Below are 16,406 nucleotides of genomic sequence, written 5' to 3'. Positions count from 1 at the left end.
GAGATAGGGTATAGGTCGCTGAATTGATATGTTTTTACACTAAGTCTCACGAAACACGTAAAGATTTGTTCGGAATATAAACTTACCAGAAACCAACGTTGGATGGGCCACGACACGAGAACAAATTTGTAAAAGATAAATTTAGAAAACCTTCGTTTAAACTTGAGTTGTTAATCATAGTTTGCACTGGACTAAAGATATGGGAACAATAGAGAGTCTGGCATAAAATGCGGCCACTCCCATAAGATAAGCGCTATTGTGTGAAATTTATTGTCGCCATGTCTCAGCATGATAATTATAAATTGTTATTGAATGATCTAGTTTGCATGATTGACGATCCAGCGAAGGAAGTAAATAAACAATAAAACTATGCCGGAAAGAGAGACAATAGATCCGTGGAGGCCTCGAAACTTGTTTTCCGATCAATGGAGGTTTGTTGCATGTTGACATTGTTAATCGATTGGGGGTATTTTTCATCTCTGTAATTTTTTTCTCATCTTCTATGTACCCTTTGTATCTGAAAAATATTGTCTGAAAAGTAGGATGTCATTAACTCACTAAATCTAATAGAATTCCAATAAATGTCTCTTAAGCTTGGATCTAAATTCGGACGTCGTTTTCGAGCTTGGGGTTCCATACTTTAGGTCCAAAGAATGTGATCGATTCTTGTGCTATTGATGTTCTATCATGCGGAACAAAAAATCTGTCGTGACTTCTGCTATTTTGGGTATTATTATTCGCAAATACGCGATTAAAACAACTAGGGAGTTGACCAGTAGAAGCTAAAAATCTCTGGTGTTAGTAAATCTTCAACACGTAGTAGTTTTTCACTTTTGAACAAATCCCGAACACTACCTCTCCGATCCCTATCAAAAGTCATCCTCAAGAACTGATCACAGACACTTTGAATTTTTGCTGTAATACCTTTTTGACGATGCATCCAAGTGTTTATACAATATCCTATATGACTTTCTATTAATGAATAGTATATTGTTAACAGACACGACTTATTAAGGTTTTTATTGGACATAGCAATCGTTTCAATATTATGTTGTTGTTGTTCTTAGTGTCCTTGTTCTTTGACACGTTTTGAAGAAATCGCTCTTCTCTTCGAATACTGGACCAATTGCTTTGAAATTTTTAGTGGTTGAAGATAAAATTTTTCCCCAGAAGGCTATCACTTTTATTCATTTTAAATATTTCTGTTAGCTCTGTGAGATTTGATTTTGTTTGTTATGACGTCAATAAACGTTCTGCGGACATCGGACGCCATTTTGTGTCCTACTGTACTGCATCGCTTGGTGTGAATATATTTGTAGACTGTGATCTGACGGTACGGTAAACCGTACTGTACTGCGAACAGACGCGTCCATATATTTGGGCGTAGCTCTCTTGTTGATTTTTGAAATAGCTCTCCTTGCTGTCCTTGTTTTAGATAGTACCAATTGTGACTGATATTTCCATGACAATTTGTCATCGAATAAAACACCCAGGAAACGAATTCGGTTTACTCTTTGAATGCACGTGGACTGCAGAATTGGCGTTTTTTAACTCTTTTCGTTAGTTTTCAGTTGTGTTTCGGAAATTTAAATATAAGTCATATATTTCAATGACCACTCTGTCTTATTAGGAGTTTTACCTTATTTGCAGTAATAAAAAATTAGTGCAGAAATAACTGTGATAGACTAGGCTAAAATTCTTTACCGGTACTTTTTAAAAAACAGATTGTTGCATGCGATGAATCATAATGATGGTTTAAAACGTATATCCCATTTCACAGGCGCCAACTCGCGAAACCACTCTTAAAATAATCCCCGAAAAGTTTGCAATGGTAAAGTTTGCGAAGAATTTTTGGGGGTCAAAGGTCGGGGAAAGGTCCATTGCTGTACAAATGACTACTACTCGCGTTGCTAACAGCTTCATTGCACTGAGGAGTGCCGAATCATGGCCACGAAAGCGAGAATCAGCTTGCGAACACACTCACAAGCTCAGTATGGGCATTCGTGAAGCCTATAGTGTGATTGTTCCCAACAAATAATTAGGGGTTCGTACCACTTTTACGCCATTCAATTTTACCACTTCAATCTCTACCAAATATACATGAAATTGAATTGTAATTAATAAATCTGATGCTTTTTATCTCTATTACATATCTTCCATAACATTAGAAATGCGAAAATGTTTATTAATTCGAAATTTTTTTTTTACGGAAGAGGATTTTTAGTTGCCAGAACTTACTAGTTGAGAGTTATCTAATCAGAAATCTTACTGAAAAATCGTGTGAACCATAAACAACACCAAATAAACCATCACTAAAGTTTGGCAACCGATGATTAGAGTCAGGGATGATTTTAAATTTCTGAACAATGCTCGTAACAAATAAAAACAGTTCCATTCGTGCGAGTTGCTCCCCGAGACAAATACGAGGTCCAACTGAAAATGGTATCACGTGATTACAGGGGATAAATTCTCCTGATTTGATGAATCTTTCAGGTCGAAATTTTTCTGGATCTCCAAAATATTCGGCATCGAAGTGGACCGACCAGATGTTGGGCATTATCTGAATGATAAAATTAATATATTACGTGGTTGTGTTGTGCTTACTTCATAAGTCAATTTGAAGAAAGTTGAGATTTTCATATTTGCGGGATAGAAGAAGGTCAAGAAGGTTGTTTTCAAAAAACATGTATGCGACGCTATACACTTAGATTACGAAATTTTGTAGTATGGTTAAATGTTTAAGACATCTCATTGGAAAACAGTGACTTACTGGAGTCTCTTTTGGAATGTCATATCCATTTACTGAAGTATTTGATGTCGTCTTATGTGGTAATGCTAAAGGCAGCATTGTTCTGTGCCTCATAACCTCTTGGACGAATGCACGTGTATACGGCATACGCTCTCTGTGATCCATCGTAGGAATTCCATTCAATCCTGTTCAAATTGTAATGATATACAATGTAATATAAACCTAGTTGAAAAAATTAATCTTTTGTAGGAAGCCGCCGCCAATAAAAAGTCTAACCCTCGCCACCGCTCGAAATGAAAAAAAAGTGGCGCTCCCGTAGTATGTGCACCAAGATGGCGAACACCTGAACATAGTATGTGTACCAGTTTAGGATTAGGCCATAATTTTATTTCAGTTATTTTCTTATTTCCGTATTTTAGTTCTATTACGAATTCTGGGACTAGACAAGTGACTCGCGTAGTATTTGTATCTGAATATATGACCTAACCTTAACCTGATACACATACTACGTTCCGGTGTCCGCCATATTGGTGCACATACTACGGGAGAACCAAAAAAGTAGTAATTATCCAGTTAGGAATACAGATTGCACTGGAAATTCAAATTTTTAAATGATTTTTAACCCGAAACCTAACTGGATTAATACTAATTTGTTATTTTTAAACGTGGAGATGTGCTTTTCTCAAATCTCATATTTTTGCATTAGTGGCGGGGGCTTTCTACAATAGATCCAAAAAAAGGATACTCACCTATGACCTTTTGTACCTCTTCCGCAATTCGACTCTGACAATCGGGAAAATGTGCAAAGCCAAGAATGCACCATCTCAGGGTGCTAGAACTCGTCTCCGTTCCAGCAGAAAACAAATCTAACACGTTGTGCAAGAGTTGTTTTTCCTGTAAGTTTAGGTGAAGTAATAAACTCAAAGGAGATCAAAATTTTATTTTAGCAAAATTTAGGACATTTATATACAAACGTTGAAAACACTCTCGTCGCTGGTTTTAAGTTTAGTTTCCCTCAAAAATTCATCAATAAAGTCTCGTATATCGTTTTCATCAAAACGTTCCTTGTGGTCTTCAATAATTTCCAGCATAACACCTTGAAATTTGAAAAACAAAAAGGAAAAACAAATTTCAGTCGCAGACATATTGAGCTTTAAAAAGTTTATTTTTTTGAAGAATAATTTCTCACGTCTTATCTGTATTAAATTGTTATGAATGCGGTTATACGAAGTCCAAAACACAGGCAGGTATCTCAGCAAAGGGAAGAAAACAAGAATTCCGAATATCGTGCCGTCGAGTTTGTCTGATGATCTGATCAAAAATAATTAGTGTTCGATGTGCTCAAGCTAACTATCTTTACAATACTCTTGAATTAATGTTTTTATCAGCACGAACCAAATCTGATTTATTCGTTTACAGCGCGGTATTCTTCAACAATTTGGGTATTTTAATTTCGGGTTGGCACGAAAATTTTTCAAATAAACCTTATTCAGATTTTGAATGTTTCTGCCGAAACTGAATTCAAACTTTATAGTGAACCGAAAAAGATGAATAAACGCAAAAAAATGATATTCACCAACATTTTGTTTAATCTTTCAACTATTTCAACAAATCTTTTATCGTCATATGAAAATCTTGATCCCATTGTAATACTACAAATTATATTAGAAAGTGCGTTGGAGATTGCGATCTGAAACAAAATAAAAATTATCATTCGAGCTAAGATGAAAAAATAATTATAAACCCAAACCTTGCAGTTGAATGGCTTTCCATTTTGTTGTTCAATAGCATGAGTTAAATGGCAAATTTCCTCCATAATTCTTTCCTCCATCGATTTTCTCCCAACGCCAAATCTATGGAGATAATCTTTAGTTAATATGCTTTTTAGGCTTACTTAACTCAATACCGAAAGTATGGACTTACCCTCTTAACGTTTTCATTCCAAATGCTCGCAGAAGTTTCCAGCTCTTCCCATAATCGGCGAACGCAACTCCGTGCCCTCCGCCAGAAAATACATCAAACATATGTGTTGAGGTTTTACCAGAAAAAAACGCCGCCTTGCTGGACCAAAGCCTAAAATGCAAAGATTTTATTCGAAGCACTAAAACAAATGCCAGAATCAATACTGGAAACCGCAAGGTAAAGACTTGCAACTCATCTTCTATACCCTTACAGGAACTTGTATAGACGATTTGATAAATAATGATAAAGGTCAGTTATAACGTCATATACAGAACTAGATCGATATATGCACAACTTGACTAACGTGACAAATGTCAGGTATTCTATCATTTACAGAAATGAATCGATAGCTGCTGTAATCATATATTTGCTAAGTTATTTAAATTTACCTTGTAAATAGCGTCATATCCGTTGATCACGACCCAAACTTTTGATCCAATCTTTACGGATAAAACAGGTCCGTACTTTTTTGACAATTCCATAAATGTTACGCCAGGATTGAGTCCTAAAAATGGTGCGTAGCCGACAACAGGAATACCTCTTGGGCCTGGGGGAAAATTCATTTGCTTCCTAGGTCGCTTGAAAAGGCGGATAAAAAGAAATAAAACCCCCAAAAATACCAGTTTTGACAGTACGTCCAACTGCAGCATGGTCATCACAAATATATAACGACACGAACGAGTTTACTCTACAAATTGAAATAATTACATTTGTTTTAACGAAAAACGCCGACGAAAATTTTCCAATCTTATGAAACGAATCCAATTTTCGAAGAATGAAAATTTTAAAATCTTGCAGTTATGAATCCATATGCTTAATTAATCCTGCAAATTTTTTACCCTCGGGCTATATGTGGTGTGCTTTAAATTGCGCCCGTTGCTTGAATAATTCTAATTTGCTTCTTGCGCTTTACCAAGAAAGTGCTTTAATAATTAACTAACACGCGTCTATTGTTATTCAGATATACAACGGTATGAAAGGCACGGCGTGTACTGTTCCTGGCATCTCACACCATATAGAGCATTGTGTTTCGTGAACCTTCAACAAATTTTGACCACACCAGTTACTACAATATGCTCGACTGACTTCAAGTTTATTCTTCTAGTGACCTATTGTCGCAGAAAGCGCCACGCTTCAACAAATTGAAAGCGTAATGCTGACGGGCTGAAGGTACGGAAGGCTATTTTGTACGCAGAGGTGGCGACTAGAGAAACAGACGCATGCTTTCGCGACTCGTTGAAGATTGTTGCATTTTTTTCAAACAGTGCTTGTCGGTACATCGTTCAGGTCTTTAGAAATACTCCCGCCATTACATCATTCAAGTCTTTAGAAATACTCTCGCCATTACATCGTCTACGTGGAATGTTCAGTTACATATTACTGACAGTTGACTAACATGATTTATTTCAGCTAGCCTGCTTTTCATCTGAATATATATATATATCACGGATTTATATATCTTTCTCGGTGATTATATTATATTCATTTAATGCGATGCACAAGTAAACAAACAACAAACAGATTACAGTTTAACATATATATAGTTAGATAGAATTGAAGTTTTCCACAGAATCGTCCATGCACCTGCGTTTTTTGACACTGTTCAAGTTAATTTGTCTTCTTCTCCAAACTGATATTGTTTAGTGCCCTGCAAAAGCGATTGATCTTTACAGAAAACTCAATTATTAATATAGAAAATTACCCAGACAGAGGGGTTTTCATCCACTTTTATTCAAATCATAGTAACATTGTGATTTAAAATGAACGTATTATCTTATGTCGGTTCGTAAGTCGAAGTTTTACTTTACCTCATATTTTTGGGGTTCTTTTTGAACAAGCGATAAACTTGGTTTGCTAACGGACCGCCCTTCCCCCCTTTCAAGCATGCCTTAGATTTTCCGTATTTTTTGTAATTCAGATGGGCATTACGTCCCGTAAAACACCTGTTAAATAGAAAATACATATATAATAAATTTGTGGGAAGTCAATTAGCCAAATACCCAAATCATTTGGCTTCAGTATTTATATATTTTAGCATTGCTCTCCTGTTGTTAATACTGAGCACTTTACAAGAAATGAAGGTGGGAAATTAACCGCTATGCCTAATCCTAATTCTTTCTGAAATGTGCTGTTTTAAAATATTGATGACTGCGTAGATACACGTAGCCAGGGATGTATATACTTTATTATTCGATGTCAAAAATTGACTACAAAAACTTACATCCCACCATCCTGTAGAGCGAAAACTTTGAATCCTTTTTTTGCCGCGATTCTTGCACATTTTTTTATGGGTTTGGTGCGCTTTTTATAATTGTCCTTTAGGATTGTATATTGGCCATCCGCTTTTTGTAGAGCTGGCTTGTTTTTTGAATCGTTGTAGCATCCCACACGCTTGAACCAGAAACCTATATGTTGTGTGTTCAACATGTTCAACAAAATATTCAAGTTATTTATAAATTTATTCACCTTATAATAGATTATTTTATATGTTAAAGTTTTATTTCGACGCATCTATTGGTGAGCGAGAACAGGTCTCGAATACTTGTTCACGTGAAAGTAATCATTGGCTTATTTTAAGAACACTTCTTGTACCTCGAATTTGCTTTTTGAGTATTATCATTGAATAACAATCGCCAGTTTAATTGACGATCGTACTTTATATACAATTAATCATACCCAGTTTCTTCCGTGGCGCCTCTGAAAAAAGACACATGGATAGTGGTCTACTTTGCAGAAACGAGATCAATATGATATTTATGCAATATGGAACATAGACATCATACCTGGAGTCCATCCATTCAACGCGAAAACTCCATTTACTAATGGCCCGCCGACGTAGTTATTGCAATTTTCTGCAGGTCCATACTTGCTGTACGTCAGATGAGCTCTAGGCCCCGTCATGCACCTGTAATTTTAAGCAGGTATACATTTTTGATAGAATCCATGAATATTTAATAAAATACGGTGGTCAACATGGCTCTACGGCCCACGCTAACAAAATATAATATGTAATCGATTAATCATAACTTTATTCTTTTTTAGTTATGATAAAATTTGAAATAATTAACTTTTGTATTAGCCGATGTTTCTGACATATGAGTGACCGCTTCGACAAATTTCAAATTAACGTAAACGATTTGACAATAGTAATGTTTTGGACATTGTTTCTCTGTGAAAGGGCAAATGACAAACTTGATTTATCTGTCTCATATTTACACTAGATTGGAGAAGTGGATTAAAGTTCCAAAGAACACGGCAGATACCACTCACTACATCTTGTAAAGATGTTAAGTTCAATTTTTTTCATACACTTAAAGCATAATATAAGGCTCCAGAATTCAATAATTAAAAGGAGGGAATTCCTGTCTCTTTCCTTGGATGTTGTTGAATAATTAGTTCAGCAAATTGGACTATATTACATAAAAATTTAATTGTTCTGTGTCCAAGAGTATAAATAAAATCATGTATATATAATAAATATACAACATACATTCTTTCTTGTATTGCAAAAACGTGGTAGCCATTTGTTGCCGCATATTCCGCACACTTCTCGTAAGACTTTGACCGTGTCCTGTAATCTTCTTCTAACAGCTCTGATTTACCTTCTGCCGAGGGAATTGCCCTTTCTTCATCGTCTTTAAAGCATCCTATTGGTGTCATTTGAAACACTGCATCCAATAAAATGCAGGAATATTTCAGGTTTTACATTTTTTCATATCGCACGGGGACTGGATTATAATTTTTTTTATTATTTTTACCATCTGCCATTTTTACCATTTACGAAGTTTCTATTTACATATATATTCTATACACAAGATAATACCCTTCATTCTGTAAATCCATGTACATTTTTGAGAATCATAACAAAAGCGTAAGCGGAATATCTGGTAACTTGGAATGAAATCTCAAATTAAACATATTATTTTTTTCAACTAGATAACCAAACCAAATGTGTTTCCAATAATAAACTCCCTGGTTACTATAATTTGTGATAAAAAATTTCAAATTGGTGTGAAAAATAGGTAAAAAATTCATTGTCATCTTTTTCTATCTGCTGCTGCCTAAAGAAGCGGATTCACTTGGCACTACAAACTACGCAAGGACATTTCTATAGTTTATAAAGACAAATTATACCTGTTGTCCATCCATTTATACCGTATATTTGGTTGGCATTCAGTCCACCTTTGCCATTTTTACCACACAAGTCGGATGGACCAAAATATCTGAATGTTTTGTAGGCCGTAGGCGACATTGCACACCTATAAAGATCGAATATATTTGATTTGTTGATGTTGATATTAGGCTTAAGGCATCTTAAATAGATATAATCTTATCACACTCATGAATATTTTGATTCATAATTTGAAACGTTTTTTAAAATATTGACCATCTTCAATAACAATGGCTTGGTAAAATACTCACAGTCCTCCGTCTGAAATTGCAAACATGTTGTATCCTTCTGATGCAGCTAATGTTGCACATTTTGCAATCGCATTGTTACGTGTTTTGTAATCATCTTTCAAAGTGGGGTATTGGCTCTCCACCGACGGAACAGTTCGACGTTCGGAGTTTTCTCGATAGCAAGCAAGCGATTTGAATGATCTGAGAGCTGAAATATTAGTGATCAAGTATCTCTCCATATTGACTGTTTCGTATGTTGCTTGCGAGCATTGGTGATTAACGGCAATGGGCCGTCATTTCTCCGCTAAATTTTTTTCTCGTGCAAATTTGCCTGTGCTAAATAGGCTCTCGGTCCTTTCACATATATATTATTTGAAGTATAATTTAAATCATACCAGTGATATTTCAAGGATTCACAAAACTTAGCCCTATACAGTAGGCTAAAACTGGTCATTTTCGAATACCTGATGATTTCAGAATTGAATCGAATATTTTTTTGAATCACATCAAATCTCAACAGCCTAAAACTCACCTATCGGAGCAGAGGATACAAGCACTGGCGCGAAGACGATGACAAAAAAGAGCAAATTTTTCATATTAAATTTCAAGTTTTGTTGTATATATTTATTATCCTAAGGATCTCCACCACCAAATATATATATATTTCACACAAATAACTCGTCGGGTAATTTTATGTCCTTTTGAGAGATGTTTCGAAAAAAAATCATTTTCTAATTATCAAGGAAACTATTTTTGTTTATTTTCAGCTAAACATGAATCACTCGTTTCATGCATCACGCTATAAACATAAATATACTGATAATTTAATAATAAGTACATTCAATAATAATAGTAATAATAATTTTATCATGATGCATGATGTCACCGGAAGTTTGTGTACAAACAAACATCTATACAGCAGAAGTTTTGCATATTATCATAATCTGTCGATATTCGTAATGAATACGAATGTGGCGGAGAGATGACGGAAACAAAGTAATCCAACAACAACTTTTACCTCATCACCTCAATTCATTTTTTATATCGTCCACGGTGTTCATAATGTCGATTCCATGATTGCAGCGTATGTTCTAAATCAGGGTGGTTCAGGTTGCCGGCATCGAGGGCTACATTATTAAGTTTGTGTTGTTCGCGCGCCACATTAGTCCCAACTCCTTTGATTATTACTTATCATTATTCAATGCTTTTATATCAACAATTATGTTGGTCATTGAAAGTTCCTAACTGGCATCCAATGTTTCGTCTCCCAACCTGTCCCTTGTATATTTTGTTTGAATTGGTCATCGTTTACAGGGCGACTTACAAATCACTGCAGATGGCTCGATTACTAAATTTCGGCAATAACACTCCCGTGTTATTGAACACACGCTAACGCCCTCCAGTGGCGTAAGAAGGTTGCGCACATAAAAATGAAGCTATCGAGAAATAAAATAGATAGGTATGTTGGGAAAATTTAGTTTAATGCTTTTTTCAAGAAATTTTTTTTCTCTCACTCCCCAGTCATGGTCTAGTGATTTTGGCTTATTGCAGGCCTCTGAAAGGACCTATTAACCTTCGGACAGCTCAAATCCCTCACCATTTTATGGGTATTTTTAAACTTATTTTTTTTGTCAACCATTAAGCCCTAAATCTTAACTCATGGCTTTTTGAAAACGTCTGCTAGAGTTCTATTCAGCAATATATCTTTAAAACACACTCATCGAAAAAAAATTTTTGAAAAAAAATTTCAAAAATTTCTAAAAAAAAATTGAACTTTGAGATATTCTGTGTACAGTAGAGGGTTAATAATTAATTCCTAATTAATTAATTTTTTCTTCAACGTTTTCGTCAAGTTTTTCCTAACATAACAATACCAAAACGACTATTATAGCATAAATGGTTATTACTCTGAAATTCACAATTGTATTTACAGTATTGTCAAGTTCAAGGTCAAATTACCGATATTGATGACGTCACAGCTCTTATTATTACTGCACAGACCACCCCCAATGCAAAAAAATTAAATTTTTTCGACGGAAATGCGCGTAGAACGACGTAAACAATCCCATACGCACATTTACGCGTTAAAATTACCATTAATTTTACGTTTTTTTTACATACAAAAAATCTCCATACCTCTGCCAACTATGGAGCAGTCAAAATCATATTTATCAAAACAACACAGCGCCAGGGATGGTCAGGGATAGTTAGTATGACTGAAAATACATGCTAAAACAATAATAAGTCGTTATAAAGGAGTATTTCCTGTCTGAGCTGAGTCGACATTTTCAGACGTCTGACAGGCAATTTTGAAATCCACGTTATTTATACGATTCGCACTTTGCGTCACGGCTGGAAGGTTTTATCGCTTCTCTCATACCAGGGCATTACGTCAATAAACAGCTAAGAGCGATAGCAACAGTAGTTTACCATTCGCTAGCTTTAATAGCGTTGAAAAGCCCATATGGGCTTACCGGCTGTGGGAGGGTTGAAAGTAAAGGCATGGGCATGTTAAGAAAAATTATTTGAATCTATTTCGGAAGAAATTTTATTTCCTCATCTCCTCAGTCACGCTCCAGTGATTTTACGTTATATCTCGAGAATGGTAGAAGGTAGAGGTGCCATATTCGGGTCATACAAGGTAGTTGAGGTCTAGTTTGTGTCAAAAAAAATTCGTCACGGTTGAGTGATCACGGACCTTAAAATTGGAAAAATTCGACTCCGGTTAGGGGTGATCAGTTTATTACGTGGTATTTGAACTTCTTAATGGACTGAAGGGGTCGGGGGCAGAGCGCCGGACGAATTTCCCGCCATTCGTCTGGCGCAACGACCCGGGTCCTCCAACAAACTTCAAACAAACATCTGCTTCTTAATTTACTAAAAATATTTCTATACATTTCCCCTCGCGGGTAGCGTAGCGACCTCCCCTGGATTACTAAATTTCGGCAATAACACTCCCGTGTTATTGAACACACGCTAACAGAGTGTAATGAAAGTGTAACAGAGTGTGATGAAACCGAATTTCTAACTAACAAAGAACGAATACTTGAGCGAGAGAAAATATCATAAAGAAAATGAATTAGAGCAACGACCTTGTTTCAGGCATATATATATAACACGAGTGGTGAAGAATATTAGAACACACAGTAACTACCCGTATGTACTCGCTACACCATAAAACAGTTTATAAAAATTAAAATTTACTCTATTTATATATTCTAATTTTGTTTGTTTGTTTGCTGTGGTCCTTTATCAAAAAAATTCTGAGTATTAAATTGCTGAGTATAATGACGTTTTGTTCTCGAGTTATTCCTTAAGCTGCTCCACATTGTGATGCATGGAAACCTGCAGATATTCCCATGCGATGCATTTTGTTGTAAGCTGCTGCAATGTTTGAAAGATCTGGATTCGGAGTAGGAAAAAAGATCCAAATGACCCATTGTGCTGAAAATGGATAGTGGCTTATAAATATTTATGTGAGCAAAATGGAAACTATGGGAAAATGTTGCAATGAACTCATTTAAAAAACAAAACAATATTGCAATGCTCAAACGGACACGAAAGTATAATAACTATCTTAAGAAATTCCAACTTCTATCGTCAATGATACCTCGATTTTTTATTTCCCGTGCCTCTCTAACTTTACTCAATTAGCTTCACTTAGACATTCATAAATAGTATTTTAGTCAAGGAAGAAGGTGAAATGAGTATGAAGTCAAGACAATCGTCACAACAACAACAAGAAAATTAACAACAACAATTTAACACTTCATTTATAATAAAAAGAGAATACCAGACAAATCTGTTGAGCGTTTGGAATATTTTGTTTAAACCTTCATAAAATCTGCACGATGGCATATGTGTTAAAACTTAATTTGCATTTTTCTTACCGTCATTAGAACAAAATATCGTCATGATATAGTTCCGATGATCCGTTACGAACAAGAAATCGTTATCAAGAATAACCTTGTGAACTGTGGAAATCAAAATAATTTAGGTTATTGTAAAAGCATGTACTTGAAATCATGATCTACCTCTACAGTAGCAACTCTCCACCATTTCAGAAGCATCTTCTTTATAGAGTTATTGTACAAACCTTTAGTCCTGTAAGCTTCCGTATAAATTTTAATAATTCTTCAGGTGACTGAGGCGTAAATAAAAATGGCAAAGCTGGGCTTTATTCTTACGTACTAACCAAGTTTGTTTGCAGCTCTGTTGAAATTTCCGTTTTTTTCACGTGTATAGAGTGTTGTCATCACAGGTTCTGTAAAATTATATAATTTATTAGAAATATAGTTTCAGAAAACAATTTATGTTCGGGTTAACACGAGAAATTTCTATCAGATGGTCAATAACAGGAATGTGTGACATCATCTTCCATTTCCTCAAGAATAAGTATACACGAAAAAAAATCATTAAAACGCGATAGAAAAAGAGCCACGTAAATACGGTAATATGACACCAGAGATCCTGAGCGTTGATGGTGAACAGGTTGGGAGTGCAAAAGCATAAACCGCAAACATGTATGAACCTTCATTTATGCCAGAATTTATTGTAAGACATCATTTAGTATTATTATGCTCACCATCTTTCTCTCCGCTCTCTTGATACACTCCTGGTCTCTGGCGAGTAAAATGGGAAACCCAATCAACGTATTGATTACTGCAACAATTGAAATTAGGTTATCATCATTTAGATATATATACACTTCATATCATGAACTAATAAAAAGAAGTATCTATGGTTATTGGACACAAAATGACCTGTGAATCATTTGGCTATTGTGTTGTTGTTGTCTTTTTCATTTTATCGCTATTTTCTCGCCAAGTGAATGCTGTAATTATATACCACATTCCATCACTCACACAAGGATGCCGATAAGACGCCCAGAGTTCAAATAAATTAGACGTTTTAGTAATCCGGTCTCTGCGGCACGCTACGTTACTGAAACATCCCCTATTAATACGTCATAGCAACCCTGAACTGACCCGGGCCTCCAGTAAAAGCGGCGATCGCGGGCGCCGCATGGCTTGTATGTATATGCATTATATTTGATTCTGGCAATCCAGTCGGCTAGATTATATAAATTATGCGTTGACAACTGCTTGCATTGTTTTCGTGCTTGAGTCCAAGGAGTAGTTGATGAGATACAAATGCTGCTTGACATACTCTGCTATATGTTGACTAAAAACTCATATATATATGCGGGAAAATGTTCTCAAATTTGTGTTTATTGTATTCTAACGGTATATCTATTTTTATTTGCAAAACATGGCATTACCTTTGAGTCATGTAGCTTCTTGTGGTAGCCGTAAAACCATAGTCAGTTTCTGTAAAATTTCTTAATGATTCACAGTCAATATCAGATGCCGCAGCATCATTGGTTTGTAGTCCGGTGTACCATTTGGTTCTGTTTAACTATGTAAAGAGTTTTCATGAACAAATATATATGAGTAAATTTAAAGTAATTGACAGAAAATATATAGTAACGCTACCGCTATGATTTTTGGAAGCGAATTAATTGTATATTAGCTCCATTATATTAAATTATTCGAAGGAAATGTTGCTATTTTGTGAAAATGTTAGATAAATTTAGGTTTAATCCAGCATTTGTTGCAACTTTTAGCTAATTTCATATTTTTACAATATAAGGATATATCTCTGGTCGAATACAATAAAATTTAAAAAATATGCATATTCTCTGCACAATATTTGAATATAACATTACCTTTACCTTTTCAATGTCGAAGTCTTGCAATACTTGCTCCGACAGAGTGCATTTATGTTCAAATGCCAAAGAAGCGGTAATCAACAATGATGCTAGAAATATCACCGACAAATGCATCATGTCCAAACTTTAAAGCCAGGAATAGCGAAGTAAACTTTCTCAGTTTTATATTCTTTGCATTTGTTGACAAATTGTGACACAATTTTGGCCAAGACAGAGAAAATCGTGATTGTATCATGTATTCGTCAACGAAGCAAATTAACGTGTACAGACATATCCAGGTTTTCTCTCAGATCAATTCAATATGCAACAACATTCATTTGATACAGCCGGAATTATTGCAATATCGTTTTATATTGTAGAATATATTGTAGAATGCAGATCACGCATAAAATTTCACACTCGCTATCTTGAGAAAACACGATATATTGATCATAGTAGGGAAAAGCATGTCACAACAACGTTCTCAAGAGTGAGAAGCATATCTGCTACTGAGTTCATACTTTCATTAAAGTTAACAAACACGAATACTATTTTTCTTTTCAGAACATCTTCAGAGCCATAATATTGTGTTCTGTAATTTTTATATGCCAAGATCTTGAAAGCAATACTAGTAAATGGACCATATTTTCAATTAAGACAATAACTATAACTACTACATACACATCAACAAATATTTGTTATCTATGAAATTTGAAAAATTTAATTACATATTAGGAATCATGAGGTCTCAAAATGTCGTGTCCCACTTGTTGCAATTGTATAAATTTTACTTCATGTGAATACGCCCACCTTATAACGACTTATTTTATTTATCCCAACCTGGGTCGGATTTACCATTTAGCAAGGTAGGCTGAGGCCTAGGGGCCTCAATCCTTAGAGGTATCGACACTCAAGCTATCAAATATGAACTCGTATTTTTAAAATATAATTTTTTTAAATTAGATCCCACTTACTAACAAATATTTGCAACAAAACTCTACAGTCGACTTGCATTGTTACTTGGTTTACGAATATATTGCACAATGAGAGAATTTCTTATGAAACATGTTCGTTTTGACGACGATTTACGATTCTCTGGTACATTGTTATTGTGTCAAATATGATTCAGAGCAAATATCCTGACGCTCTCCCAATAACGGACCATAGTATAAACCGTTTTATGAATTGAGACTTTTCAACGACATTCTTCCCAATTATTATATTTACTAAACATACTATATGAATCTTTATCACTCTATTTCATTATGTGGACCTCCAGAAGTATGCGAACCAAGATGGCGCACAACCTGAACATAGTATGTGTGTACCGGTTAGGATTCAGGCTGTGCGACATCTTACTCTCGCATACTTCTAGAGCAGTGGTTCCCAACCGCCGGTCCGCGGACCGGTGCCGGCCCGCGAAGCTTTTTTGCCGGTCCGCAAGAAGTTTTGTTGTTTTTATGCCGTTTCAATCGCTTTACCGTAGGCAAAGTTGCGTTGGCTCATTACGCAGTTCTCTTCTGCCGTCATATTACGACGTCTTTCGCGACATGTTGGCGCCGTATTACGCGACATCTTGGCGCC

The 16,406-nt window shown here is 35.4% G+C and overlaps 3 protein-coding genes across 4 annotated transcripts; all 3 read right to left on the bottom strand.

The window, feature by feature from the left end:
• Positions 1–1,881: 1,881 nt before the first annotated feature.
• On the bottom strand, positions 1,882–5,838 carry LOC120334246 (cytochrome P450 2J6-like). The gene is made up of 9 exons (XM_039401717.2): positions 5,101–5,838; positions 4,673–4,822; positions 4,500–4,602; positions 4,330–4,439; positions 3,939–4,060; positions 3,724–3,845; positions 3,499–3,643; positions 2,771–2,934; positions 1,882–2,560 (listed from the first exon to the last, which is right to left on the bottom strand). The coding sequence occupies exons 1-9, from the start codon at positions 5,115–5,117 to the stop codon at positions 2,249–2,251; spliced, it is 1,245 nt and encodes a 414-aa protein (XP_039257651.2). The 5' UTR covers positions 5,118–5,838; the 3' UTR covers positions 1,882–2,248.
• A 135-nt stretch (positions 5,839–5,973) lies between these two features.
• Positions 5,974–9,811, bottom strand: LOC120334273 (uncharacterized). 2 transcript variants are annotated; one of them, XM_039401753.2, is made up of 9 exons: positions 9,645–9,809; positions 9,134–9,320; positions 8,846–8,970; positions 8,202–8,379; positions 7,495–7,616; positions 7,388–7,408; positions 6,933–7,116; positions 6,520–6,654; positions 5,974–6,359 (listed from the first exon to the last, which is right to left on the bottom strand). In XM_039401753.2, the coding sequence occupies exons 1-9, from the start codon at positions 9,706–9,708 to the stop codon at positions 6,320–6,322; spliced, it is 1,056 nt and encodes a 351-aa protein (XP_039257687.2). In that variant the 5' UTR covers positions 9,709–9,809; the 3' UTR covers positions 5,974–6,319. The 2 variants fall into 2 exon arrangements, with proteins under 2 accessions (XP_039257687.2, XP_039257688.2); XM_039401754.2 differs by lacking the exon at positions 7,388–7,408 and having other exon boundaries at positions 9,645–9,811.
• Positions 9,812–12,124: 2,313 nt separating this feature from the next.
• On the bottom strand, positions 12,125–14,989 carry LOC120334271 (uncharacterized). The gene is made up of 6 exons (XM_078109557.1): positions 14,847–14,989; positions 14,394–14,530; positions 13,698–13,774; positions 13,308–13,376; positions 13,003–13,086; positions 12,125–12,556 (listed from the first exon to the last, which is right to left on the bottom strand). Exons 1-6 carry the CDS (start codon positions 14,958–14,960, stop codon positions 12,426–12,428), a joined length of 612 nt encoding a protein of 203 aa, XP_077965683.1. The 5' UTR covers positions 14,961–14,989; the 3' UTR covers positions 12,125–12,425.
• Between the last annotated feature and the right edge of the window lie 1,417 nt (positions 14,990–16,406).

Source organism: Styela clava, chromosome 15 (assembly GCF_964204865.1).
Source record: "Styela clava chromosome 15, kaStyClav1.hap1.2, whole genome shotgun sequence".
Taxonomy (NCBI): domain Eukaryota; kingdom Metazoa; phylum Chordata; class Ascidiacea; order Stolidobranchia; family Styelidae; genus Styela; species Styela clava.
Note: the sequence above shows the minus strand (reverse complement) of the source record. Positions and strands in the feature narration are given on the sequence as shown.